This window comes from Melozone crissalis, unplaced genomic scaffold, assembly GCF_028551555.1.
Source record: "Melozone crissalis strain CALT ecotype California unplaced genomic scaffold, PUWL_Pcris_2 ptg000014l_1, whole genome shotgun sequence".
Taxonomy (NCBI): Eukaryota; Metazoa; Chordata; class Aves; order Passeriformes; family Passerellidae; genus Melozone; species Melozone crissalis.
Window position 1 is genome coordinate 2,556,958 of NW_026535792.1, and position 26,114 is coordinate 2,583,071.

Here is a 26,114-nt window from a genome sequence, read left to right on the forward strand (position 1 = left end):
AGAGCTTTTTTTTACAGCCAGCAGCTGTAAGATTGATGGAATTCCTTAAACACTGCTTTGACCTCAGCAGTTCTGGAGTATTACCCAGCTCTCATCAGAGACAGGGAGGAAGACTAATGCAGAGATTTTCAGTATTCCTGTTTACTGATGGAGAACTGAGAATATCTCTTGGGCTCCTCCTCTCCTGCTTCCAGAAAATGGGAGTAAAGGCTGCAGGGACTTTTGGCTCAGGGATAAGGCACTTTTCAGGGACTCAGGAGATGTGGGTTCAGCTGTGGTATATATAACACATGTTTTTGTCCCATGCTGTCATTCTGTCTAGTGAAATGTGTTTCCTTTTGCCTTTCTTGTGCCTGTCTGGTGTCCAGGGTCTTTGCACCAGGATTTTGTTCTGTTATGGGTCTGCACATCCATCTTGCATGATGGGTTTTATTCTTGGTTGCTGCCACTTGGTGCTACTATAGTGCAAATAAAGGATTAGTGATTGTATCACGAGCAGCAAATATGTCACAGTTGTATCAGTGCAATGGGATGCATCCTCTCCTCGCAGGAAAATGGTAGGAAAAAGTAGGGTGCAGTCATCAGAGAAGTTTCCTCTCAGAAGGCTCCTCAGCAGGAGTCAGGGACTGTTACCTCCATCACTCCTTGGCCCAGGACAGGTCTTTTGGAGCAAGTGACACCAGCAGCAAGAGAGGATGCTCACAGAGACAGAGTTAGGCATTGTGATCTGTATGGATTACTTTGTGGCTTGAAATGCTGAAAGATAAAGCAACTCCCTCATTTATTTGCATTCCTGCTGTCTTTCATGTTGTGTTTTCCTTATATACCATGCACATCTTCTCTTTGCAGTTCACAGTGCAGTTCCTTCTTTATGTTGCTGATATCCAGGTGTTAACAGGGCTGTTTGTAGCTGGATCATTTCTTCAGGGGTTTTCCCCAGGAATAATCAATGCACACTTAAAATATGTTCAGTGTGACTGTCACACAAACACTGTGCTCCTTTTGTTTCATGTACATCTCAGATTTATTGAGGGTTACACCAGCCACATAATTTAGAATCCTGGAGTGGTTTGGGTTGGAAGGACCCTTAAAGATCATCTCATTCCACCCCCTGCCATGGACAGGGACACCTTCCACTAGAGCAGGTTGCTCCAAGTCCTGCCCAGCCTGGCCTTGAACACTTGCAGGGATGGAATCCACAGCTTTTCTGGGCAGCCTGTGCCAGGGCCTCACCACGCTAACAGGGAAGAATCTCTTCCAAATACCTAAACTAAATTTCCCCTCTTCCAGTTTGAACTCATTACTCCTCCTGTGACTACAGCTCCTGATGAAAGAAGATATGTACTTGGAAGAGATGTGCTTAGAGGATGCCCGAAGTCCTCGATGTTCCCTTTAAACAAGAGGCAATCAGAAGCATTCTGACGATGGTGCTGTCGTTGCAGGCTCCCACTCCACTGTGTACAAGGACCCCATGATCCTCGTGGGCCCGGAGAACCTGACGCTGACCGTGCACCAGACGGCGGTGCTGGAGTGCATCGCCACCGGCAACCCCCGGCCCATCGTCTCCTGGAGCCGCCTGGGTAAGCCCTGGGGTCACTGGGGGCTCCTCCTCCTCCTCCTCTCCATTGCCATCATGTAGGAAATAGGTAGATGCCACTGACTGTTTCATACAACAGCTGATTCGCCCTCTCCCTTCCCACAGAAGGTAATTGTAGGCTTGAAGTGCTTTTTATCCTCATGTCTACACTTTGTTTTTTCTCTCTGCCAAGATTCTGTTTTCAGCTGTTAGAGAAGTGGGCTGGTTAAACCTGTAGATGTTTCATGAAAGGTGATAATTTTATCTTTTCTCAAGTGACAGCATCTTCTGCTGCTGCATCAAAAACATCACCACTGTTGGCCTAGAGAAGCAAAATCATACACAAACACATCTTTCACATAAAAACAGACTTAGAAGAAATTTGCTGCCTGTTCAGGGAGTTTTAAAACAATTTTAAGGGGGAGAGAATGTTTAAAGTGTGTCTGAAGCCCTGAAAAAACAAATGCTTGCTGCTGGGGTCCGTGATATGTTTTTAAATCAGCATGGAAACCAGAGACAGTCTCTGATGGCATCCTGCAAGCAAGGAGGAGCAAAGGACTATGTTTCTCTAAGGTTTATTTTAGGTTCTAACTTTGTGATAATAGCTTAGAAACTGTTTTGCTCAGAACAACACTTCCATTGCCCTACAGAAACCTGTGCTGAGTGAAGAGCTGATGAATTTTGTTTTATCTCCCAGAGCTTGTAACTCTGCCTGTGTGCACAGTGGGGTTGGGTTCAGTTGGGATTTCTGGAGATCCTGTGGTCCTTGAGGTCACATCAATTTTGGGATGTTCATCTCCTGGTGTCCCCCAAGGTGGCTGTGAAGCACAAACTGGGATAATTCTGTCTCATGCTGCTGTGCTGGATGTGGGACTCCACCCCCACAGCTCTCCAAGGGTCATGGTCAGCTCATGGGCAGGGTGATTTCCCACTCCAGAGCTGCCTGCCAGGGAATGAGGACTTGCATCCAATATCAGCTGCACATTTTTTCCATGTTTTCCCTCCTTGCATCCTCTAGTGGCTTGTAAAATCAGCCTTTGTATGCCACTAACTGGTATTTTTGCCTCCAGAGCCATAACCATCAGATTGATGCTGTTTTAAAAATTCCCCAGATACCCTATATCACTGGTTTGGTTCTCTTGGACACAAGACAGTTCTATGTTAGAGCTCAACTATAATAAACTACTTTATAATTGCCTTAATTATAAGTGCTTATTACCTTCTTCAAAACACTTGTCTCTATAGAGCAGTGCAATAATGAAGATGTAATAGTACTGTGCAATGTTTGTCTGGATGGTCTGAGCTCAGCATTGCCTTCCACCAAAAATTAATACCCTCTCCACGCCACTTTGTAGCACAGTGGCAGAATCAGAGCTACTGAATGGGAAACAGATCTTGTTATTTTCCCTTCCCTTCAGCAGGAATGTTTCCTGTCCAAAGCATCACAAGGTCTCGTTTAAGATGACAGTGATCCTGACAGCGACGCGGTGCACGGGCTCTCTGATGACTTGGAGGCTTTGTCATCTCTTTGTAGCCATTTCAGGAGCACTTTCATATCTCCTTGTCTGTGTGATCACGGGGAAGGAGAGGGGTTTGTGCTGGACAGGGAGGTCCTCAGAGTATCTGTCAGCTCTGGCTTCTTCCATATGAAGGTCTTCTTCCTGAAGTTCCTCCTACAGATAACTCACTCAGCTTAGGAAAAAAAATCTCTTTAATCCATTTGCAGAAATAAAAAATCAACAGCCACAAAGTCTTAGAGAGATCCAGCTGATTTAGCAATAGGAATGCCTTAATTTAAGCAAAAAAAAAGTCAATTCTGTGTGAGCATCTTTCTTGCCTTGTAGAAGTAAGGAAGAGCTGTGGCATTGCTGTTGTGCTGGGACTTTGCACAGGGCACATTGCCTTTTTGGAAACTCTCTCTGAGCCCCTTTGCTCACAGTTTTGACATTGTGGCATTTCTTCTGTCAAAAAGGAGCAAAAGAACAATTTTGCTTTCACAGCTTTCTGGTACAGGGGAAAGCAAGCCATAAACACCATTTGTACTTCTTGCTTTGGCTTTGCTAAAACCTGGCCGGTTTTCAGTGGGAAAAGCAGCTAGCTATATTTTGCTTGAAGGAAATCATTCAAATTCTGGGCCAGTTTTTGAGTGTCACACAATCAATTTTGAATTTAATTTCTTTGGGAATATGTTGTAGCCCCTGACCACAAACAGAATTCCTGTGTCTCGCCGTGCATGAAATGTCAACATTCATTAGAGAGCAGGCTCTGAGAGAGATGTAAAATCATTAAGGGTTTGTTCAGGGAAGATAGGGCTTTTCCTTTCAGAGCTACACACTTCAGGCTTGGACCTGTATGTGTGCACAAATGAATATCCTGGGCACTTACTGCAAAGCCTTTTGAATGAGCGACGATTTTAATGTATCCTTACCCTTTAACTGACAGGCCACTGAGCTGGCCTCCATAAAAGGTACCAAAGCAGAATAATAAACTATTTAGAGAGATACAGAAAAGTGAGGCGAGAAAGAAAGGACAGTGATTATCTGATAGCGTTATACAGAAGTTGTCAGAAAGGGCCGCACAATGGGAAGGAAATTACTAAAGAGGGAGCCATTCAAGAAGTAAACTATACAACAATTGTAGGAGCCAATTAATTGGTAACTTATTGGACACAGAAGCTTGCAATAGATGGCTGACTGGTTGACAGGAGCACCGTTCCCGTAAGTGTTTAGAAATAATAGAGTAAATTTCACCACTTCACATACTGAATAGTCAACTGTTGCAATGTACTCTAAATATGCTAATCCACAGTGCCCGGTGTCCTCAGGAGCAGGAGACGCATGTGTCTAAAAAGTGGAAGGCTACTATGACACAATACAAAGAATTCACAAAAGACCTAAATGATCAACATTAGAAAGTTGTTACTTTCTTTCTACTTGCTACTTATAAAAGAAAGGCGTTCGTGTTGTTGCATATTCATATTGCCTGGCACGTTTTAAGGGGCTCTGTAATTGGTGCTGGTGTGCCAATCACTCAGTTAGCAGGCGGAGAATGGGCTCCAGAAAGCATCACATACACCTTGGAAAAATAAATAACGTGGCTCCCAAACTGCAGGCGTCCTTCATCTAGACTTCACCCCCATGGGGAACCTGAAAGTACCTAAAGGGACCTAAAGGAAGGCTGGAGGGGGACTTTTGCAAGAGTGTGCAGTGATAGGACAAGGTGGGAATGGCTTTAAGCTGAAAGAGGGTAGATTTAGATTGGGTGTTAGGAAGAAATTCTTCCCTGTGAGGGTGGGGAGGCCCTGGTGCAGGTTCCCCAAAGAAGCTGTGACTGCCCCATCTCTGGAAGTGTCCAAGGCCAGGTTGGCTGGGGCTTGGAGCAACCTGGGGTAGTAGAATGTGTCTCTGCCCATGGAAGGGGGATTGGAATGAGATGATCTTTATGGTCCCTTCCAAACCAAACCATCTTATGATTCCGTGAAGTCTTTACTTGTCTATAGCCAGAGCATCTTTTGGGAGCATCTCCCATTTGGAGAATGGTCTCCTTTATTAATTAGAGGTCACTCTGCTCTTCACAAGAGCTGAACCTCTCCCTTTTGTCCTCATCAGCTGAGGGATCGAAAGAGAAAACCTGCTAGGCATTTCCCTCCAGACTGGCCTTTTTTCAGCCCTCAAATTTTCTGCTTTTGACTTCTTTAAAAGAAGCAGAAGGTCATGTTAAATGAGCAGTGGTTTCAAGCCTGCCTGGGTTCTGACAGCTCTGGGAACTGAGCAAGCGTTGGCTTTTGCAGTCTTTCAGATCTCCTCCATGAAGAGATGACTTAGTGGTGGCAGGTGATGCCAGGAAGGTGGATTTGCAGGGTTTGGATTGCCTGATCCAAACCATTCTTCAGGTTTCCCTGTAAAGAAAACAGGGTTAAAATAAATAGCAACCCTTGCAAAGCAGGTGTGAGTCCCTCAGCACAGCGGTTCTGCAAAGTGCTGAGCTTTCAGGATGCAAGGAATTTCTTGTGTAAACACTCTGTATTATTTATATGTGTTGTCAGTGTTTGTAAGTTGGACTAGATATTAGCTGAAGACCTTCTAGCTGACTGCAGGATGGCTCAGGCTGAGGGAGACACAGAGTGAGAAGGATGGCACAGACTGGGAAAGTAGAGATGTTTCTGTAGAAGTCCTTTTCAGTGCTTTTGGAAAAGGAGGGGTTGAGTGAGAAGTGTCTGAGGTGATCAGGCACAGTGATTTTTGTTGGCTGTTAGAGGTGGCCACACTGACCCAAATGGCAGATCCACCAAGGCTTCTGAGCTTGGAGGGCTTTGTTCTCCAGGGAAATGAAAGATGTGTGGACAGGAGATGTTTCCTCAGACCACCAGACTTCTAATAGCTGGAATTGGAGAGATAACTGAGGGCATGTTGATACTGGTATTTGGACTGGGTGGTGGGGAGGTGGGAGCACCTGCTGCAGGCTGAGTCTTTGCATGCTAAAATGATGGAGGACGTTATAAATAATACAGTAAAACTGCTGACATTCAAGTCCCATTTCTGTGGTATTTCTCAAGGCACTGAGGTGATGAAGGATCCAGGTGTGACCACTTCACATCTTTCACTGGTCCCATCCCTCCCTCAAGAGAGAGATTTGATTTTTACATCTGTTGTAAATACAGACTTCTGAAAGGTCTAACTTAAAAGATGAAATCAAGTTCAATTTGGATTTAATTCAGACCTCTTTACACTTCAGTTCAAATGCTGTTTGGAAGGAATGGTTCCTTGTTATTGCTCATTAAATGTGGGACAGGTCATGTTTTACTGTCCTTTTTATGACTGAGCCATTTACTGCAGCGGTGGCTTGGCCAGCAGTGTGATTCTTTAATGACATTGTTTTTCTGTCTCTAAAAGATCCAAGCATTTTTCTTTGCAATGCAAATAATGAAGAGGTCTGGCATTTTCTGTCTAATGAAGCAATGAAACCTTTAAGTTTCAAAATGTCCTGAAAAACATGAGTATGGAAGTCTCATGGGGAGGCCAGGTGGGGCCATCACCAGGGCTGGTTCTTGCTTCTCTGGTTTCTGTAGGTTCTTTAAACTCCTCCATGAGCAAACTTGAGAGAACTGAATCCCTGATTCCTGTCTGATGAAAGGGTGCTCCCTTTAACTGCTCCTCCAGTAAAACTCCCCTGCCTTGCCCCTCTGCTCAGACACCCTGACATGTGCTAGGCCTGATTTAGAGCTGCCTTTGTCAGACAGTGTCTTAAAACACAAATCAATGAAACAATAGAAAGCAATAGCCTGATACTAATGAAACACATTGTAATTAGAGCTGGCTGGGAATTTTCCATAGAAAATGGGATAAAAGCGAATTCCCTGATACTGAACTATTTCATGTGCCTCATATCCAGCACTTGGGGTGGGGGCAGCCCTTTTCAGTTGCCCTTCCAAGCCACAGTAAATGAGATCTAACCACCAGCTGAGAGACCAGCTCCTCAGCCTTGAGCTAGTGTGTGTTCAAGGGCTAAGGAATCAAAAATCCAGGGTTCTCTTACTTGCAGAAGCCACAAAAATCCATCAAGGGTTAACAGGTAAAGTGGTGTGACTTCTGGGTGAGGTAATCTGCAGGTCATAAATTGCTGGTGGCTGGGAAAGTGCATCAGGGAAGCACTGGAGTAGGTTAGCTCGACTTCTTCATGAAGCCTTTCTGTTGGAAATAGGCTATTGAGCTAAGTGGATCCCTGCTCATTCTAATGGAAGAACGCAGGCAATGGCTCAGAGATGATTTAACTTGGTTTAACCACTCTGTTGAACTGTGTTCTGGGTACTTCATCTTAATCTGAACACACGGTTGAAAGCTTTCACTTTTCCTGTGGTGGTACTTTGGGTTTTTAAGCAGCAAAGAGTGACTTGGGGCAAACACGTAAATAAGGATCTGACTTCTGCAGAAGGCAGTTCTGATAAGAGCATCAGCTAAATCCTATTGACTTTACTTGGCACATGGCAGTAGCAGAACATGGCACCACTCCATCAGTACTTAGATTGGATCTCACTGAGGGCTGTGCCCTGGAGAACCTTGCCCAAAGGTCCAGCATGTGACTCTTGTCCTTCTCCCCTTCTTTCAGACGGCCGCCCAATTGGCGTGGAGGGGATCCAGGTGCTGGGCACAGGAAACCTCATGATCTCGGACCTCACGGTGCAGCACTCTGGCATCTACGTGTGCGCCGCCAACAAACCCGGCACGCGCGTGCGCCGCACCGCGCAGGGCAGCCTCGTCGTGCAAGGTGAGCCCCGGCACCCTGAGGGCTTGGGGTGGACAGGTCCTGACTTCACTCCTCTGGTGGTACCAGGCAAAGCACTCCTTTCCTAGACATGTGGTTTCCCGGGTGGGGGTGAGTCTGTGTCCCACGCAGGTGAGTCGCAACCAGGTGTGGTTCAACTGAGGCATCAGCTGTTTGGGCTACAGTGATCTCTCACCCCATCACAGGCATTGTCTTAGCAGACTCCGGTTGTTACTTGTTACCATACTTGTGCATCTCAGCAGAAAGCCTGAATTAATCAGCCAAATTTGTCTCATGGACCTTAGTGATACAAGGATATGGTCACTGTTCTCATACTGGATGCCTCTGAATGATAGATATGACTCCTGCAGTGATATGCAGCAGTGGATACCACTCACAGAGTACTGCTTTCCAATGGAAATGGCACCAGTAAGTCTAAAACCATTTCCAAAAGGTCTGTGTGACTGTTTCATGTAGCAGTTGACACTAAGTCTGAGCCAGTTGCCAGGACCTAGTGAAGCACCCTTTGGGGGCTGTGCCCATGGGATACAGGTTGCTCTTCTTCCTGCAGCAACTGTCCTGAAATGCTACTTGTAAAGGGCAGTTCAGCCCAAAGTAGAGATCAGCACTAGAGAAAGCACACAGATCCCTTCCACATGCTCCACGAGACCAGTCTCCATGGTGAGGGGAGCCAGGCAAGCATTTGAGAAGGCAAACCCAGCTGGCAGTGCGCTCTGAATGGCAGCAATCCGCCCCTGATTACAGGCACTCACCTCCTCTTCAAGCTAGTCCACTTAAAGCATCTCACGCTCTCATCAGTTCACTCATTAACTATTGACTGATGATATCCTGAATCTAAAATTACACACCTCCTGCCGGAGCTGCTAATTGAACCTTTCTGCTGCTGATGGGGAAAGTGCCCTGCTCCAGCCCTGGTGTCCCCGACAGATCGCGGGAGTCGCAGGCGGTGATCCCGGAGGAGCAGTGTGGAAAGGGGTAGAAAGGGCTGCCTGTGCCTCCCGAGCCCCGGGTGCTGATCAGACAATGAGACAAGGTGAAAACTCACTGTTTCTATTGCTCTTGGATTTCTGGGTGAGCCGTGCTATGAGGGGACCTCCCAGCTGGCACAGCTATGAATCCCCTTATTAAGAAACACCAACCCCAGCATTAAGAGCAACCTCTCTGTACTGATACAAACCCTTTAGAGCTGCTGCAGAACAGCTCTGCACATGGTGCATGTAGGAGAGGTCTCCTAAGCCCAAACGCCAAGCTGATGTCCAGGAGACAGACCCAAAACAATTTACTTGGAAAATCAATGAAGTTTTAAAAATTCAGCTATTGAATATGGTTGGCTGCACTTGTTAGCAACTGAATGAGAGGGTGAAAGGTAGCACAACTTCTCATTACTACAGATAGCAGTTTTTAGTCTTTTTGGAGATTTGAGCATCAGCTCTTGAACAACTGGTCTAGTGCTGGAGTTCAACTGATGTAGAATTACTGTGGATTTTCTCCTGGCAAGCCAAGATGAGAATTTGTCCCTAAAATGTCACTCACAGGGCCACAGGAGCCCAGTCTTTGTGCAGAAGCAGGATGCTCCTGCATTCAGCATCAGCAGAGAAGCTGGCAGTGGTGTGGACAAGTGTGGCCAGTGTGTCCTTGGAGTAACCCTTAGACAGGACCTGCAGTGGCCAGGACCCCAACCTGTATTGCCTACCCTTAAAATGCTTCATGTTTTTTAGGGGAATGTTCCCCAAGCAGGGTAGGGGCAGACCCTGGCCAGGCAACTGAGCTCATCCCAGGTTTGCTCACTCTCCCTCTGGAAGCAGTTTTTCCTGCCTCTGCATCTCATTTTGCCTGAATTTTCCAGCTGAGAGGTACAAATGATTGCTGTTCAGGTTCATCTGGGAAGAAAACAGTGATAATGACTGACATGGGAGACTGTGGGTTTTATCTTTGTCAAGATGTCAGCGATGCAAATTACATCCGCAAAGAGAAGAAAAGCAAAGAGCGGGTTATCAAAAGCCTGGTTGGAAAGGAAGTTAGCACAGGGCTAGGACAATACAGCATCCTCAAAGCACACCAGGCCAGGTACTTGCTGCCTTTATGCAGGGGCCCTTGAAGTGCCTGGAGGCACAAATTAACTTGCCCCAGTCTTTTGAAGGCGGGATGTTTTATAGGTGGGAAACTGTAGGAGAAAGGACGATGTTTCCTGTTGTAAGGCAAGGAGTTAGCAGGAGGCTGGAACTGAGACCACGTCCTCCCTCCTGCTGCCAGCAGTGGTCCTTGTCCCATCCAACAGTTTCGTGGGCACAGGTGTCCCAACACAGGGCTCTGCTCTTCCTCCAGCAATAATGTCCTTTCCATTGCAGATTTTCCTTCAGATTATTATCTTCCTGGGAATTCCTCCTTCCTCCAGAGGAGAAGGCGTCAATCCCCCACTCCTTCCCTCCCTACCCTCCCTTGGCCATTTAGGCTCCTTTGATCTCTTTTGTAAGGTTCTCACACAAGAAAGTTTCCATTTTCCCTTCAGATCCCAGCGCAGCCATTTGAATATTGCTTTGTGCTGGGCTTCCAATGAAAGTCTCACGGGGGGAGTTGTCGGAGGGCCGAATGCGGCGCCGACTGAAGCCGAGGGTGTGCGTGTGTGTGAGGCGAGGGAAGAGCAGGCTTCAGTGGCAAGGGAAAAAATATATCAAAGCACTTTCCCTCTACCTCCTGTGCAATCTTTTGTGCTTTATTATGTGTTTGGTGTCATAACAAACTGATGGGCTGTGAATGGCCAGATGGTCACCAGTGTTCTCCACTCCACGCTTCATTTCCTCCTGAAAGCTATGCAGAAAAATGAGATCCCATCTCATAAATGAGGGCCCATCTTAAGGACATGGGTTTGAAGGCTCTGCTGACAATGCCTGCCTTGTTTGCCTTGCTTGCTGTTGGCAGGACTGGGCAGCGCTCCTTGGTCCAGCAGATCCGGCCACCGCTGCGCTTCCTGATGTTTCTTCCATCGTTCCTGCTCGCTGGCATCACAAGCCTTGGCTGGGGCTGGAATTCAGCAGCACATGTATTGCAGTTGCTGTGGTTTAGGCTTGGCTCTGTGGTACTTGGTTTGTCCTTGAGTTTAGCCCTGAATTCATTCTGCAAACCAGCTTCAGTATGTGCTGTATGAGTCAGTGTCCCCCATGGAGCAGTTCCCTTCCTGTCCACATTTTCCTTCTCAAGAAAAGCCACCACACAGGGACAGGTGGGCACTCAGATCTTGTTTGTCAGGATGCTGGAGTGAGCTGGGGTGTCTGATCCCTGTGGACCATTCTTCCAGGACCACACTTGTGGGTGACATGGGAACATACCTGGCTGCCCTGGAGCTCCAGCCTGCACCTTGCTGGGACAAGAATTTCATGAGGGCTGAAAGGCAGGCTCCATGACAGCCTCCTTGAGAGTTCTCTGCCTGTTTTCCAGGGGACATGGGCACAGTTTCCATCTTTGGCCCTTCCAGTCCCATCACTGCTACTGTAAGTTATTCAAGTAAACATCTGAGTATCCTCTAGACTGAAGAGAAAGAAGCCAAGTGAGCAGCAATTGTCTTAAATCTCCTGTCACCATTTGCTGTGCTTGAGTGACTTCCCCATTGACCTGACTTCTCCTTTATACCCTTACTGTGGGTGCCAGTAGCCTAATTTATGAGGTTTTGTTGTTTCCATGTTACTCTTCCTTCTCTTCACCCCAGCCTCCCTTCCCAACCCTGCCACTCTGTCAACTTGAGAATTAATGACACTTCCTACGGGGATGCAAGAGGCACGGCTTGGTCTGGCACCACAGCATTGGCTGTCACTGCTCCCTTAACCTTAGGACCTTCTCAGTGATCCTTGGGACCTTCTGTGAGCCATCAGGAACTGCCATAAGCACCACACCACAACCTCACAGCAAGGACAGCAAAGTTCCCTGATATCTTGGGGGACACACTGGTTGCTGGTCCCTGCTGGCTTGTCCCAAAAGAGATGGAGCCCATTGGGGTCTCCTGTTAGAAGCTGCTGTTGCTGTGCATCTCCATGCTATCAGAGTTTGCTGAGCACAGTAAATGCTACTGAATCACTTTGTTAATGATTCTGGGGATGGTATTAAGTGTTATTGCTTTTTGATACCAATGTCATGCTTTAAATATTCATTAAAACTGCATGATCCCCTCCCTCCCATTAAGTCCTGAATAATCAATGCTGTGGTTTCTTCATACTTCACAAGCCAGGGCTGGATCCTGCCCATTCCTCCTTGCCACATTTGAATCCTCTGCTCTTAACAGTGCTCTCTATTAGTATCTTTATTAAATCTTAATGGAGGACTGAGAACCGCTTGCTCTGGCTGCCTGTGATGGCCTTTTGGCACGTAGTGTGGAAGGGGCAGAAGTGTTCAGGCCACTGCGCCCACTGCAGGGTGGGATGGGCCCTGGCAAGATGCTCTGTTAATTATGAGTGATGAGGAGGGTGACGGGCTGGCAGTGGGCAGGGCTCAGCTGAAGACAAGGCTGGCAGTCAGCAGGGTTGGCTCCTGCTCCTTCCCCACTAACCCAGGCAAACTCTTGGATCCTATCAAAATTGTGTGGAAGAGAAGGGCAGAGGGCCTGGGAGAGGACAGGAGATGGTTTTCTGCCCAGGAAAGGAGCTATTTACCCTGAGACCACACACCAGCAATTTCCTGAGGGCACTTTCCTCGGAGCACTGGTTATGAACACAGGTTGGGTGCACCCTGGTCCAGGTAGCAGAGGGACACCCTCTCAATCCATGTCCTTTAAACTCCATCTGTTCCCAGACCATGTCCTCTAACTCCATGGGTTTCTGTTTTCACCTGGACCATTTTGGTACTACAACTTCACACTGAGACCTCAACAGGACAGAGCAATGTCTGGGGAAAGCCAGGAAGAGCAGGAACAGCAGAAGGGCAATCTATGTCTTGCAGTGAGGGATGCCATGGAACAGGGGACAGCTCGGCACAGCAGAGGTGGGATCCTGCTCCCCAGAGGGTTAAAGCAAGTTAGGCAGGGGCTGGGGTTGTGTTTAGCAAGGCTGCAAAGAGGAGGGATGGCAGAGGGGAGCAGGGACCCGAGGCACCCGCGGGCCACGGCACCAAGCAGCGTGACTGGCGCCGAGCCAGCGGCCGCAGCTGCGCGTTCGTTACCCCGAGTCACACGCGACTCCCTCCAATTACTGCCTCTTGACACGGGCTAATAAGGGAGGATAAGGAGAGCCGGTGGCTCCACAAGGGTTATGCCGGATGCTTCTTTCCATATTTCAACTTTGTTTCTGCTGAACAAACGGTGGGTTTGAGATTTGATGAAGCGAGCGGGAGGCAGAGGCAAAGAGCCAAGAGGATCTTTAATGAAGCTGCAGCGAGGAGCTGGAAGGTGGCTGTGCCCTTCCTTGGCATCGTGGGTTTGCACCTGCGAGTGCTGCGGGTGCAGCTCGGCAGCCCAGATGAAAGCAGGGAGGTGCACAGCCACTTGCAAAATAATTGCTCCTGCAAAACTGCGCCAGCACAAAGCGGGGGGCGGGAGGCTGAGGAAAATCAAGTCTCTAATGCTCTCACTGTACACCACAAAGGGGCCATTCATGGCAGGGATGAGGGGTTTTCCCCCTGTTTATCCTTGCTTCCAACTTTTATTGAACCCATCCTGAGTTTTGTTTTAATCTGTAAGTCTAGAGCAAAAACACAGAAGGGAAGTAAAAGGGCAAGAGATTGATTGGCACATGGGGAAGTTTAGCAGGAGGTTCTGGAAGTATGTGTCCATTGGGTTGCTGGGATCCAGGTTCATTAGTGGAGCCGAGTGCTGACAGCGGTGGCCTGACAATAAACTCTGCTGGCGGATACCCTGTACCTGTAACATAAGTCAGACCTGCCATGCTCCACTTCCCTCTGATTATTAAAAATGAAGGAGGGGGCTCCTTCAAGGGGGATAAGCTATGCAATGAATTCTGTCTTCCTGCTTGGAGGACTTAGAATCTGCACAACTGGACTTTTACTCGCACACAAGCGCCTGTCCCTGTAGTTTGGCCGTGTTACCTCTTCCCTTACTGGCACACAGCTGAGAAAGACCTTTATCCCCCAAAATGCTGCAGGAAACCCCAAGGGATGTTTTGGCCATGCTCAACTCTTGCATCCCCACCTGCAGCCTGGCCACTCCTCAGTATATTTCTCTAGACCAGTTTGCTCCCTTCTCCAATCCCTACATCTCTGTTCGTGGTACAGCCACCAACCCCATGCTTAGAAAATGCCAGTGAGTGGCTCTGAATGTGTCTCCCTCGATAATCTTTCTTTTGTCAAAAAAATTTAATGTCAGCCATCCGTTATGTGATGTTAGTCAGTAAATTTATTATGGAGCTGTGCCCCTTATCTGTTTGTCTTCATTGTGTCTGCTGCCGGTTCCACCTGATTTTAGGTTTCAGTAGCAACATGGAGTATATTTATCACTTTGTCCTTTGAAGCAGAACTGCTTGAATAATCTCACCTATTTGGCAGTGTCTGTCAGGCCCTGCTTTCTGTAGGCTGAAACAGTGGTTTATTCTGATAAATGATTTTAAATCTAATTTGAGCTGCTGGAAGGAAGAGATCGCTTTCTGTTTAAAAATGTTACTGCCAAAGGTGAAAACATTTGGTGGCAAGGTGAGCAGCAGTTACAGGCATGGTGTAGTCTTCTGCAAGGCTTGGCAGGACCCCAGAAGTCCCAGGCTGAAGATCTGGAGACAAAAGGTTCCCTAATCTTCTGCTGACAGGAAAAATTGGCAGCAAATCCGATATTTACTGCAGAGAGAACATCCTGCCAGATTGCTGTATGATATCCATACATTTCTTTCCATTTCAAGCAGTTTGCTAAAGCCATTCAGGTCCTTTAGACACAGCCAGGGTGTTGGTTGAGCTCTGCTGTTGAGCAAACAGCACATTTCCCGAGCTGCAGCACGGGGGTCGCTTTCTCTGGGACACCAGGGAGAGGTGAAGGAGCTTAAACCTTGGTCCTGTTTGCCTGAACCCTGCAGGGCTCATCTCAGCTTTCAGTCACTTCTGATCCGGCCTTCAGGTGCCTCCTGTGAAGCCATGACTGCCAGGGTGGGCAGCCAAAAGGCAGTTTTGCATTGCTTACAGACACACCATCCAAACCAGAGTTATCTGCTGCCTGTGCTGTGGGCTGGACAAGTATTCCACGTTCCGGGGCAGACAAGGCTTATTGATGAGGTGTTTTTTTGTACCAGGATAAAGTGGGATCATCAGGACTTTTCTCACCCTCTTTCTCCTTCCTCCTCTCAGCCCCAGCAGAGTTTGTGCAGCATCCCCAGTCCATTTCCAGACCCGTGGGGACTACTGCCATCTTCACATGCGTGGCCCAAGGGGAACCCCCTCCCCAGATCACGTGGCTGAGGAACGGGCAGATCCTGGAGACCAGCGACCACATCAAGCTGAAGAACAACAACAGGTAGGTCCTGGTGCACTGAGCTCTGGCACTGCTGTGGAAATGGGAGTGGGAGAGATGTTGGATTGCTTTCTGCATAGCAAAGAGCCGATGGGAAGGTGGCAGTGTTCTGAAGCAGATCTGTGAATTCGACTTGGGCTTTGATAAACTAAAACCCTGCTCCAGTCCTGCTGGCTGCACCTTACAGTATTACAGTTTGGTGCTCCATGAATTTTTGTGCCAGGACATCAGCATTAGACTTTGACTGTTGATGCAGGAACCCAGGAAAAGTTTTTCTTTTGTCCTGGGTATTTCTGGAAGGGCTAAATGTTGTTCCTGGAGCTGACAGTGACCACATAGACTCTTCAGTGGAAGAACTGTGCTTTAATGCCTGAACATTGACCTTCCTGGGCATGCAAATGCAAATATATTAGAAATAATATTTGTGTGGAGCCTGACTTTCACTAAATTTTAGCCTTTTATCTCACCAGGGAAGAGTGTGTTCTCTGAGTACTAAATAACTGCATTTTCCTGTGAGGGGATGGGGATGTTTGTACTGAGGAAATGATGCACTTAGTGTGAAAATTACCACTCAACAATGTAGTTTCTATGGAAATAGCATGAAAAAATATACTACAAAATAATAGCACCTGTATTGTAAAGCTGATGTATTGGTAGAGGTTTGTACTCTGTGGTGTCATAGAGCTGCTCTCTATATTAACAAATGTGTCTCAAGAAAGCAACTACCCAGCCTCGCTGGAGGGTCTGGACCTTCAGTTTAGACAGTTGGGAAGTGCTGTGCAGGCACCATGGCTTGTTCCTCAGGGGACAGGAGTGAGTTTATTTTTCTGAGAGTCTGTATAATGTGGCTTTTTGTTGTCTTGTTTGAAGGGTTTTAAAGCTTTGTTACATGAGTGATGGAAGGATGTGTGATGCAAGAAGGATAAGGTGTGAGTGGTAATAAAACCATCTCAATCAGCAGAGGTTTTCTCCAAACTGAAAGTTTTTAGAGCTTCAAAAAACTTTGTATGTTCTCGCACAGATGACACTCAGCTCAGGCGCGTGGTCTTCTACTTCATGGCACGGCTTTCTGAGGCACGTCTGCCCTTTGTGGTATGAACAGAGCAGAAGGGGTAGGAGGGAACTTAGTGCATCCCTTTTTGTTGATAAGGAAGCGAAGTCAAAAGTGATGAAGTGGTCGTTAAATCCATGGCAAAAGTGACACTGAATCCAGCTCTGTGTCTTGCTCAGTTGTTTCCCTGTGAAATCATTCCTCTTCACTTGAGGAGAGCAGGAGTCAGGTCACATCTCCTGGCCAGGTCCCTGTGCCTGGAGCTGTGCTACCCATGCCCATGAACTGCAACTTGGTGAACATCTCTGTAATCGTTTTCTTATGGGAATCATTTAATGCAATTTAGCATCAGTATTTTCCACAGCAAGCTGAATGATCAGATTTCAGCATCTGGCACAGGCTGAGGGAGCTCAGCCCGTTCCTGGGGCTCAGCTGACACGTGGCATCTTCTCAAGCTATAGTAATGTGATTGTAAAGCTGAGCCCTCAGGCTGTTGTACTCAACAGTGTTGAACTTTTGTTGTCTTCCACACTAGTCTTGGTCGGCTCCAACCTCCAGCTCCAGGCAAGTGGCCATGCCTGGTGGTTTCCAAAGCTGTCAGTCTGGAAAATGCCCTCACTGGTGCAGCAGGGCTGGGACCTCCAAGACACGGAGGAGACGCATCAATGGATGATTTTTTACCTGAGCTTTTTCAAGTTTGCCCTTGTTTTACTCTCATGGGCATAACTAAGTGCTGTAACCCACTTAGTTCCAGGCAGAATCAGTTTGTGGTTATGTCTTGGATTTATCAGTCTGTTGCGCTTGGAAAATATTTGTCTGTGTAAAGATGGATCTCGAATACACTAGTGATGAAGCTACTAAACTACAGCATGAGCTTTTTAATTAGATTACATGGTTTCCTAGAAAATTCATTTGGATTAAAACTCTGCTTAATATTGTCATAGAGGTCTGAATGCCCCCTAAGGGATTTTTAGGAAAAAAGCAGTAAATCATCCCAAAACATATCATGTGCTAATTGATTGCAAAGTGTGTCATTGGGAGCAACTTCATTTTTGTAAATTAACGCAGCCAAAAGCAAGGTTCAGACCTGCAGAAGATGGTGTTTGAGATACTGCTCTATGCCTGCAAGATTGAGGCCCTGTGGGCAGCAGCACAAACCCACAGCCAATGGATCTGTTGCTTCCCAAAGCTGTGAAGGGCCCTTTTGCATCTGCCTCACCCCACACTGTCAACTATATGCAGTAACTGCAAATCCAAGGAGAGCATACCCTACAAGGTGAGGGGACTCCAAAAACCCTTCATTGCTGGGCTGCAGCTTCAGGACTGGATTCACTGGAGATTGGATGTGACTGCTGGTACAACATCAGACATTCACTTGATAAGCAACTTCCAGGCTTTCAGCACAGTAAAATCAGCCTCACGGGCTGCATCCAATAAATATCTCATCCCTTGTGGTCCCTCAGATGTGAATTCCCATCACCTGATGTGTTGACGGTTTCTGGGCACATTAGCATTAAAGATCAGCCTTCTGCTGTGCCCTCTCCAGAGGTGGTTGTTATGTTTTGAAAATGCCAGCTGTGTGGGAACAAAATAGCCAATCGATGATTAGCAAAAAATCAAAAGCAGTTCTGGGATAGCGGATAATTGTTAATGAAAAATGCATGAAGGCTCAGGCATAGGGAATTGTGGGCTTTTCCATTAAAAGCTGTGAATAAAAATGACTGAAGGAGCTGACGATGGGGCTGCCTTGCCATGCAGCCCCTGGGCTGGGGATGCAGCCAATTGCTGTCAGGGTGAGGTGCTGAGCCAAGCTCTCCGAGGGAAAAGCTGATGGAGCCTTATGGCCTTTGGTAGAGCCATCCCTGTGTCCAGCAGTGGCTGTCTGTCCTTCTATGCTGATCAGAGATGCCCATGTTGCTCCTGGAGTGATTCTGATAGATCATTATCCAAATGCCTGAGAGGTATAAAAGGAAGTTCTAGCAAAATTCCTCACCAGCCCATCCCAGAAGTGGAGTACTGCTGCAGAAGGAAGGTGTGGTTACTGGCCAAGTTGGGCTTGTGTAAAATTAATTTACACATGGACTTGTGTAAAATTATGTTTCTAGGTTATTACTTCAAAATTTACAAGGAAGCATGAAATAGCCTCCAAATTACCACTGTGAAAGGTTTATTGCTTTTCTTCCTTTGACCCAATCAGGTTCAGGGGGGTAATTTTCAGCCTGGAAGTGTATCACACTATGGGGTTTATATTGCCATAATAGCAAGGAACAAAGGCCAACATCTTCAGAGAAGGCAAGCTCTCTAAATATTGATTTTCCAAGAAGATTATATTTACAAATTGTAATTAAGGGACTTCATTTGTTCCACCGGAAAAAGGCTTTGTTAGAATTTGGGCTCAGGTGGCATTCGCTCTGCTTGATGACCTTTGTAAATTCTTCCTCACTGTTTTAGTTTAGCCCTTGGTTTAGTGCTCTGGAAATGTCTCACTTCCAGGGCCATGAATGTTCAAGGCTCATCGAGGGAAATGCTCCTTTGTAAATAAACATCAGGACAACTTTGCTCTTCTTGCACTTCTCGTGCTGTTAAATCCCAGTGCAGAAACAGAGAGGGGCCTTCAAGCACAAACATCCCAGCACCTGGGACCTGACAGCCCTTCTGGTACCAAACCCAGGGAAACCAGAGGCTGTCATTCCAAAGGTGGCTTTTTTCTGTAAACCCTACATTAGCTGGGTGTGGAAAGGTGCAGATAGGTTTGTACATCCCTTCATGGTGCACACTCCCTACAAACACTTCAATTTGTACAGTTTTGGACCACATAAGGGAGGACAGGCAAGCCTGCAGTTCCTTATGCCACGAGTTTGAAGATGGCTGTGATTGAGGGGAGAGTGCTCTGTAGCAAATCATATTTCAGTTCCCAGAAGCATGACAAATAAGTATGTGGAGGATGGGGATGTGAACCCGCTGCTCCTGATTTAAACATAATTTATGGGTTTGACTTTGGAAGACACGTGGAAATGGCCTTTGCAAGGAGGATGGCTACACAAATACACAAAGCCCTCTAAGCAGTGTGGAATCAGCGTGATCCCTGCACCAAGCAGGGATCCTGTGCTGGGATCACACAGCCATATCCCACAAAAAGGGCCTGCAGCAGCCCCGGATCAGCCAACGGCAACAGGCATCAGCATCTCCTTCTCACGTGGCTGCGACAATTTTGCTACCAAGTTGCCTGTGTAATTTCTCTGTGTGCTACTCCACTGAGCTGCTCTTGAAGTGCATTGAGTCAGGAGTTTAAGTGTTTGTTCCAACTGTTGCACACAGCAAAATCCATCAGCAGAAAATGGTCTTTACATAGGAGGCTTTGAGGCAGGACTGAGCCCATAGTGGTGTAGCCTAGAATTAGTCTCCCCTAAATAAGGCTGGGTCTTTTTCTGCTCCAGTATCTGTGCTGCTTGCTTGGGAAAAGTTTGGGGGACTTTCAGTTTAGCAGCAGATAGCTCTCACAGGTGTCTACACTTGCAGTCCTACTAATACAGGCTCTGCCCTTCCTTCCAGTAGCTTTTTCTGAGATATTTTGTGCTTCCTCATGGTCCTGAAGATGTAAAGGCTTCTCTGCTTCCTGGGGCAGGATTCAGTTAAGTCTGTGATTGTAGCCTGTGGCTCATTTAAACAGACTGTGTGGCTGGGACCAGCAACAGCCTTCCAGAAGCTGCTCTTGGATGAGTCTGAAATCACAAAATTGGGCTGGGATCCTGGCCAGTGAGCTGCAGTACCTGCAAAATAGAAATGAGTCCTTCTGCATAACCCAACCCAATTTCACCTAGGATGTTCTGTTTGATATTTAATGTCTGGATGTGTAAGAATATGTGTAGAATATATAGAATAGAAGGCTGGCAATGATATGCAGTGTTTGCTTAGTGTCACTTTTCAAGTTTTGCACCTTAATTTCCAGTGTGAAAGGCAACCTTCAGAATACAAGGGATTTCTGCAAAGCTGGGGGGCGTAAAGGCTCCTTCCCAGTGTGGTACAGGCCAGCAGCCCAGGAACAGATCATTCAGTGCAGCACAGCACAACACAGGTCATGACAAACAGAGCCAGAGCAGGGATGGGGCATCTGAATGTGGCACTAGTGGCTTTCTGTATCTGCTGGCACTCAATGCTGTCCCTGCTAGCCACAGCCTGCTCTCTGCATTAATTTCATCACACTCCCTCCTTTGTGCGCCTGTGCGTGCGCGGGCTGATGCCCTCCCAGATGGGCCCCTCTCCTTTGTGCTCCTGAATCGATGAAGAGCCTTCCTTCAGTTCGCAGACTTTTTCAGAGGAGCCTTTGGAAAGCCGATCTCCGGTCACCGGCCTGGACCCCTGACCCGAGCCAGATCAGTCATCCTGATTGCCTATGAACCGGGGAGACAGCTTGGGAATACTGCGGCTTTCGAGCAGCGGAGGCCTCTCGTTACAGCTCAGCCGGGTGTGAATCTGCAGCAGCTCCTCTCCCCACTTCCATCAATGCCTGTCAGGGCATTGTGTGGGGATGTGATGGAGCCCTCGGCTCGCCGAGCAGCTCTGGTGACCAGCAGAAAGCCTTCTGGCATCTCGCCTCGTCTGACGTGCTCGCGGCGCTGCCAGTCTGGCACTCGCGGGAAAGTTTTCCAGCAGCAGATGTCCCAAAGTGACAGATTTTTTTCGTGTTGACGGGAGGAAATAAAAGGACACTGCATATTTCAGATGGTTGATGCACAGAGACGCTCTGCGCCTTCTCACACGGCAACTACAGATCTTCCTTTTGTTAGAGCTTTCTTAAAAAAAAAAAAAGACAAAAAGCAGCAAAACCTGGACTGAACACTGGCCCTGCTGCACTGCATCCTCCACATGGGAGGTGATTCTCATGGAGCTGGTGTTTAGATGCTGGGCATTCTGTTCTCCAGTTTGTCCATGCTCTCACAGCCAAAAATCCAGCTGTTTTAGTGTCCCATTATCTGTGTATCATTGATGTGGGCTCCAGGTAACGGATGGCCAAGGCTCTCATTGCACAGCACATCCAAACACAGCCAAGGAAATCTCAATGAAAATGAACTTCTTGAAGCCTGAAGCAAATTTCCAGCTATGTGCCATGCCAACTTCCCAGAAAATACTATTTATTTCTTTTGACTTGACTGTTCATGACAGAGACTCTGCTCTGCTCTAGGTCCCAGTGGCCAAGTGCCATCCTTCCAGGACCACTGGCATCCTTCACATCATCTGTGTCCTACATGAGGAGCTTTGCTCACCCCCAAATCCTCCCAGGAGAGAGAAGTCTCTGGCCCCAGAATCACAGCACTGCCATCAGGCTCCTTGCACTGCTTTTCAGCATAGCTCCCCTCTTTCTCCCCCCTTCCACATCTTCCTCTCTCTAAGCAGAGCAAGTAAATGCACCTGAAGGTGGTGGTGCCTAAATACCCCTTGGTCCAGATCTGCTTTGTGCTTGGGAAGCTTAAGGCTGCTCTTGGTCCGTGTGGCAGCCCAGCCTGGCTGCTCTGGGTGCCCAGATGCACAGCAGCCACATGGAAATAATCCCTGCATTGACGGGGCAGAAGGAAGTGCTGCTGCTCCTTCCACACATCTGCTTTGTGCAGGGCTGGGAGTGCAGCTCTGGGATGGCGTAATTCTGCCTTCTGCCATCTGTCCTCACAGGAGTCAGCCCTTGTTGACACAGCTGAGCCACACATTGGGTCCTTCCTCCCCGAGCCCTCTCCCAGCTCTGCCTTTCTCCTTCCATTTAATCAGATACGTTGAGCCCGTGGCTATGAGAGGAGCTTAGGGCTGATTCTCGAAAATCACCATATCAGCTGAAACCATCACATTTGATATTCCATTTACAATGTTTCCAAGGAAACAAAGGCACAGGACATAAATAGATGACTGTTAAACATTTGCTCACTCACCATGGCCCCCGATAATTTGCAAGGCAGAAATAGGAATGTTAAATCAACAGCAATAATAAATTTTAATATATGAAGACCAATATTTTGCTGCAATTAGAAGAAGCATTTGTTCTGACATACAGGCAGGCAGTGGCAGGTTATTTATAATTTCCACTTCCAATGTTCAGTTTTTCATTTACATAAAAGGCGGCTTTGATTGCGATTCCCAAAAAGCCTTGAAGTGTCCCCTGCATCAGCAGGGATGCTTGGGATTTACTCATGTGCAGTCAAGTTCCAGGTCCACCTAGAATTCACTGCAGGAGAAGAAAGTAATTTGTTTCTGCTTAGAAGCAAGTAGTGGATGTGGATTTCATTAGGTTTCGGTCATTTCTTATAGAAAAGTAAGAAAAAGCTCATGTGAGCTTCTGAAGTTTTCCCAGGGATGTCCTGTGTGTGAGAACACCCTCCCAGGACCAAAGGCATTGCTGGCAGATTTTACCATAACCTGAGCTGTTGCCTCAGAGTGTGGTAAAAGAACATCTCCAGTGTTAAATCTGCCTTTCCAGCTCAGAGCTGTACCCACTGGTGACAGTGACCATGCCATGCCTTAGAAGGGCATACACTTGATATTTATTTATTTATTTATATAGGAAGCCTTGTGTCTGATGGATTCACATCCTGAATCATGTTGTTCCTGGCTTGGCTTGGAGTGGAGCTTTCATTGATGGGTCCCTTTTGCGAGCAGCTGTTATTGAGAAAAGCTGCTTTGCATGTTCAAATGGCAAGATAGAGCTTATATGGCACACGATTATTTCTGAGTCAGTATTCACTGGTGTTGTTTTAAAGATATTGGGTGGTGCAACTTTTGAGCTGGTCCTGAACTTGCTCCAGTTGTCCACAGCCATTGCTGGAGGGTCCTGCAGTGCAGAAATGGCCTCCAGTTCATGTGGCCACATGTACAAAGACTCTGGCTGTCCTTGTGCAGAGATGGGCATCATGCTCAGGAATGTGCTCATTTGGGAAGCTGGTACATGGCTGGCTTTTCCCCCTCCTGTAGGGATGTTTTCCAGGGTAGTCAGTGCCTGTCCTTTCTTGGATGGTGAAAACACCATCTAAACCTGATATGGAAGCCCCCAAGAGGAGGCTGGAAGAGCTGCTCTAGTTGTTTCCGTGGAAGACAGCAAGGTTCACAAACAGAGGTTCTGCAGACAAATGACTTGCTCATAAGCTTTGGCTTTTGGCTTATGGTGATGGTGTTTCTGGAAGTGCAGAAGAGGCTGCTGAGGCTATAACCCTGCTGGATAAATCAGCTAATCCCAGTGTTACCCTTAGACAGCTCTAATGTGCTATAATGCAATTAGAGCATCACCAGAGGGCTTTCTGACTGAGTTTGATTGGACTGGGCTTAGCCTGGATGGGTCTCACTGGTGTGTACTGGAGATAAGCCAGTTAAAGCTGTTTTGGCTGTGTGGATGCACTTGCCACAGAGTTGGCTCTGTGGTGTGGCTGGGATCTTCCTGAACCCACACCTTTAGATCCTGCTGCTCCCTGTCCCACTCTGTGTCCACATCTGGCTATACCTGAACCACAGTATCTGCAGTCAAGGCAGATAATCTGCCCAGTCACAGGGAATGACATATCCACCTCCTGGACTTCTCCTTCCCCAAAAGCACCAGCCCACAGCTTCCTGAAAGCTTTCTGTGGAAACAGAGGCTGTGGAATGCCCTGCCATGGGAGCCAGCACAGGGACCATGGCAGTCAGTGTGACGCTTGTCCCTCTCATGTCCCCACACAGCACTCTCTCCATCTATGGGATCAACCAGGCGGATGAAGCCATCTACCAGTGCTTGGCCGAGAACAGCGCGGGCTCCACGCAGGCCAGCGCCCGCCTCACCGTGCTGTGGGCTGACGGGCTGCCCAGCCCTCCTCAGAGCGTGAGGGCAGAGACTGTCTCTGCAACCACCATCCAGGTGTCCTGGGAAAAGCCCCTGCAGAACACCAAGGAGATCATTGGCTACGTGCTGCACATCCGGAAAGCTGCAGGTACAGTGCTACACCCACTGCCCTGAGCACCCTCAGCCCTCCTCTAATTCAGCTACACAGCCCACTGGATAAAGCCAGGTCTGCACTGTAGTGGTCCATGCTGCCATCAGTGTTTTCCCTCACCTCCCAGTTTCTGAAGGGTAGAGCTGAGGCTGTAAATACACTGTAAATACCTGCAAATACTAAATATACCATTGTAATTATAAAAAGAGTGGAGAGGATGAAGCTGCATAGTCAAATTTTGCTGCCCATGTAGCTCTCTGGCAAAACATGCAGAGATCACAGAATCAGGGAATCATAGAATGGTTTGGGTTGGAAGGGGCCTTAGGATCATCCAGTTCCAACCCCTGTCACAGGCAGGAACATCTTCCACTAGATCAGGTTGCTCAAAGCTGTGTCCCAACATTCAGTTTCAATGGCTTAATGTAAGCAGAAATGTGTGTAAGCAGGTACATATTCACCCCAGGGACCAAACTGCTTGAAACATTTATTCTCTTTACCCCTTACAAAGCCTAACACCACTCAGTTCTCTCTCCCTTTGCATTTCAGACCCCGTAGAGATGGAGTACCAGGAGGCTGTTAGCAAGAGCACCTTCCAGCAGCTAGTCACTGATCTGGAGCCCTCGACCAGCTACAGCTTTTACATAAAGGCTTACACCTCGCGGGGTGCCAGCAAAGCCTCAGAAGTGACGGTGGTGAGCACGCTGGGGGAAGGTAAGGCATGCTTTGCGCAGGGACCCTCAGATGCCGACGCCCGCTGTGCGTAGCAGCAGCGCCGCTCACCCCGACACCGCCCCGCAGCGCTGTGCCACTGTAGCCTGTGGTGCTGCTGCTCCTTGTTCCTGCTGCTCCTCCTCCTCTGGGATATTGTGTAAAACTCACTTGTATCCTTGCAGGGGGGTTGACTGATTAAGCACAGCATCGCATCTCCCAGCTGATGTTGTAGCAGGGGGTGAGTGCAAACCTGCCTGGCCTCATGCATTGCAGCTGCTCTGGGCTGTTCCTAAACTCCTTGCTAAATGCAGACTTCCTGCTCAAGCAGCATCTCATCATCTTCCAGCAGCTCTGGTACTCACAGCTCTTACTTGATAAGTGCCACACTTGCAAAGATTTTATTATTTCTGCTCTATCCAGGGCAAATCACACTAGAGCTGAGCTGTCCTGACCTACAAATCTGTGCCCTGGAGCAGTTTTCTGTTTCAGTGGGAAGTTAGTGTGATCTCTAAGGCTTTTTTTTCCCTGACTTGGCCACCAGTTAGCTTCCCCAGTAAGACAGTGGATGTTTTAATATAGCATCCTTGCACAAAGGTGCCAGGTAGAAACCACAGCCCCAGTGTGATATGTCAGTCAGAACTGGAAGAATGTTTTCCTAGAGACTCATCTATTTCTGAATCCTGGCTTGTCTCAGATATGGAGACTAATTTCCTAGGAATCATTCTTATGAACATTCAGTAATTATGAATTTCCAGCAGAGAGGGCCTTGGTGCGAGGATGCTATTTAGGATCAAATGGAAGTCTGTTGACTTCCAGGTGGGGGATCCAGTTCTCATTCTGTTCTCAGCCCTTGCAGATATTCATTACAGAATTTAAGCAAAAACACCGGTAAATCCTCGCCCACTGGGTTGTTGCTCTGCGAGTTTATTTTCCTTGATACTCTACAGGGAATCAGTCACCCTTGGAGTTTGTTTTTCCTCACAATTTAGAGGCAGAAGGATGGGCTGAGGCAAAGCTTGAAACTCCCTGACCCGATGCTCCAAGTTCAGCCCCAGAAGCTACGAGCCAGCCATGCTCTACAGAGCTTGGTGACTCTGCAGAAGTCCAGGTCAAGTGAGAGAG

The 26,114-nt window shown here is 47.6% G+C and overlaps 1 protein-coding gene across 1 annotated transcript in view; it reads left to right on the forward strand.

The window, feature by feature from the left end:
- IGDCC3 (immunoglobulin superfamily DCC subclass member 3) overlaps window positions 1-26,114 on the forward strand; it is a 94,427-nt gene that overhangs the window by 62,343 nt on the left and 5,970 nt on the right. The window contains exons 5-9 of the mRNA XM_054272780.1: window positions 1,443-1,580; window positions 7,682-7,840; window positions 15,125-15,290; window positions 24,031-24,278; window positions 24,828-24,992. Of these exons, the coding sequence (XP_054128755.1) occupies window positions 1,443-1,580; window positions 7,682-7,840; window positions 15,125-15,290; window positions 24,031-24,278; window positions 24,828-24,992 (876 nt within the window). The remainder of the gene's footprint in view (window positions 1-1,442; window positions 1,581-7,681; window positions 7,841-15,124; window positions 15,291-24,030; window positions 24,279-24,827; window positions 24,993-26,114) is intronic.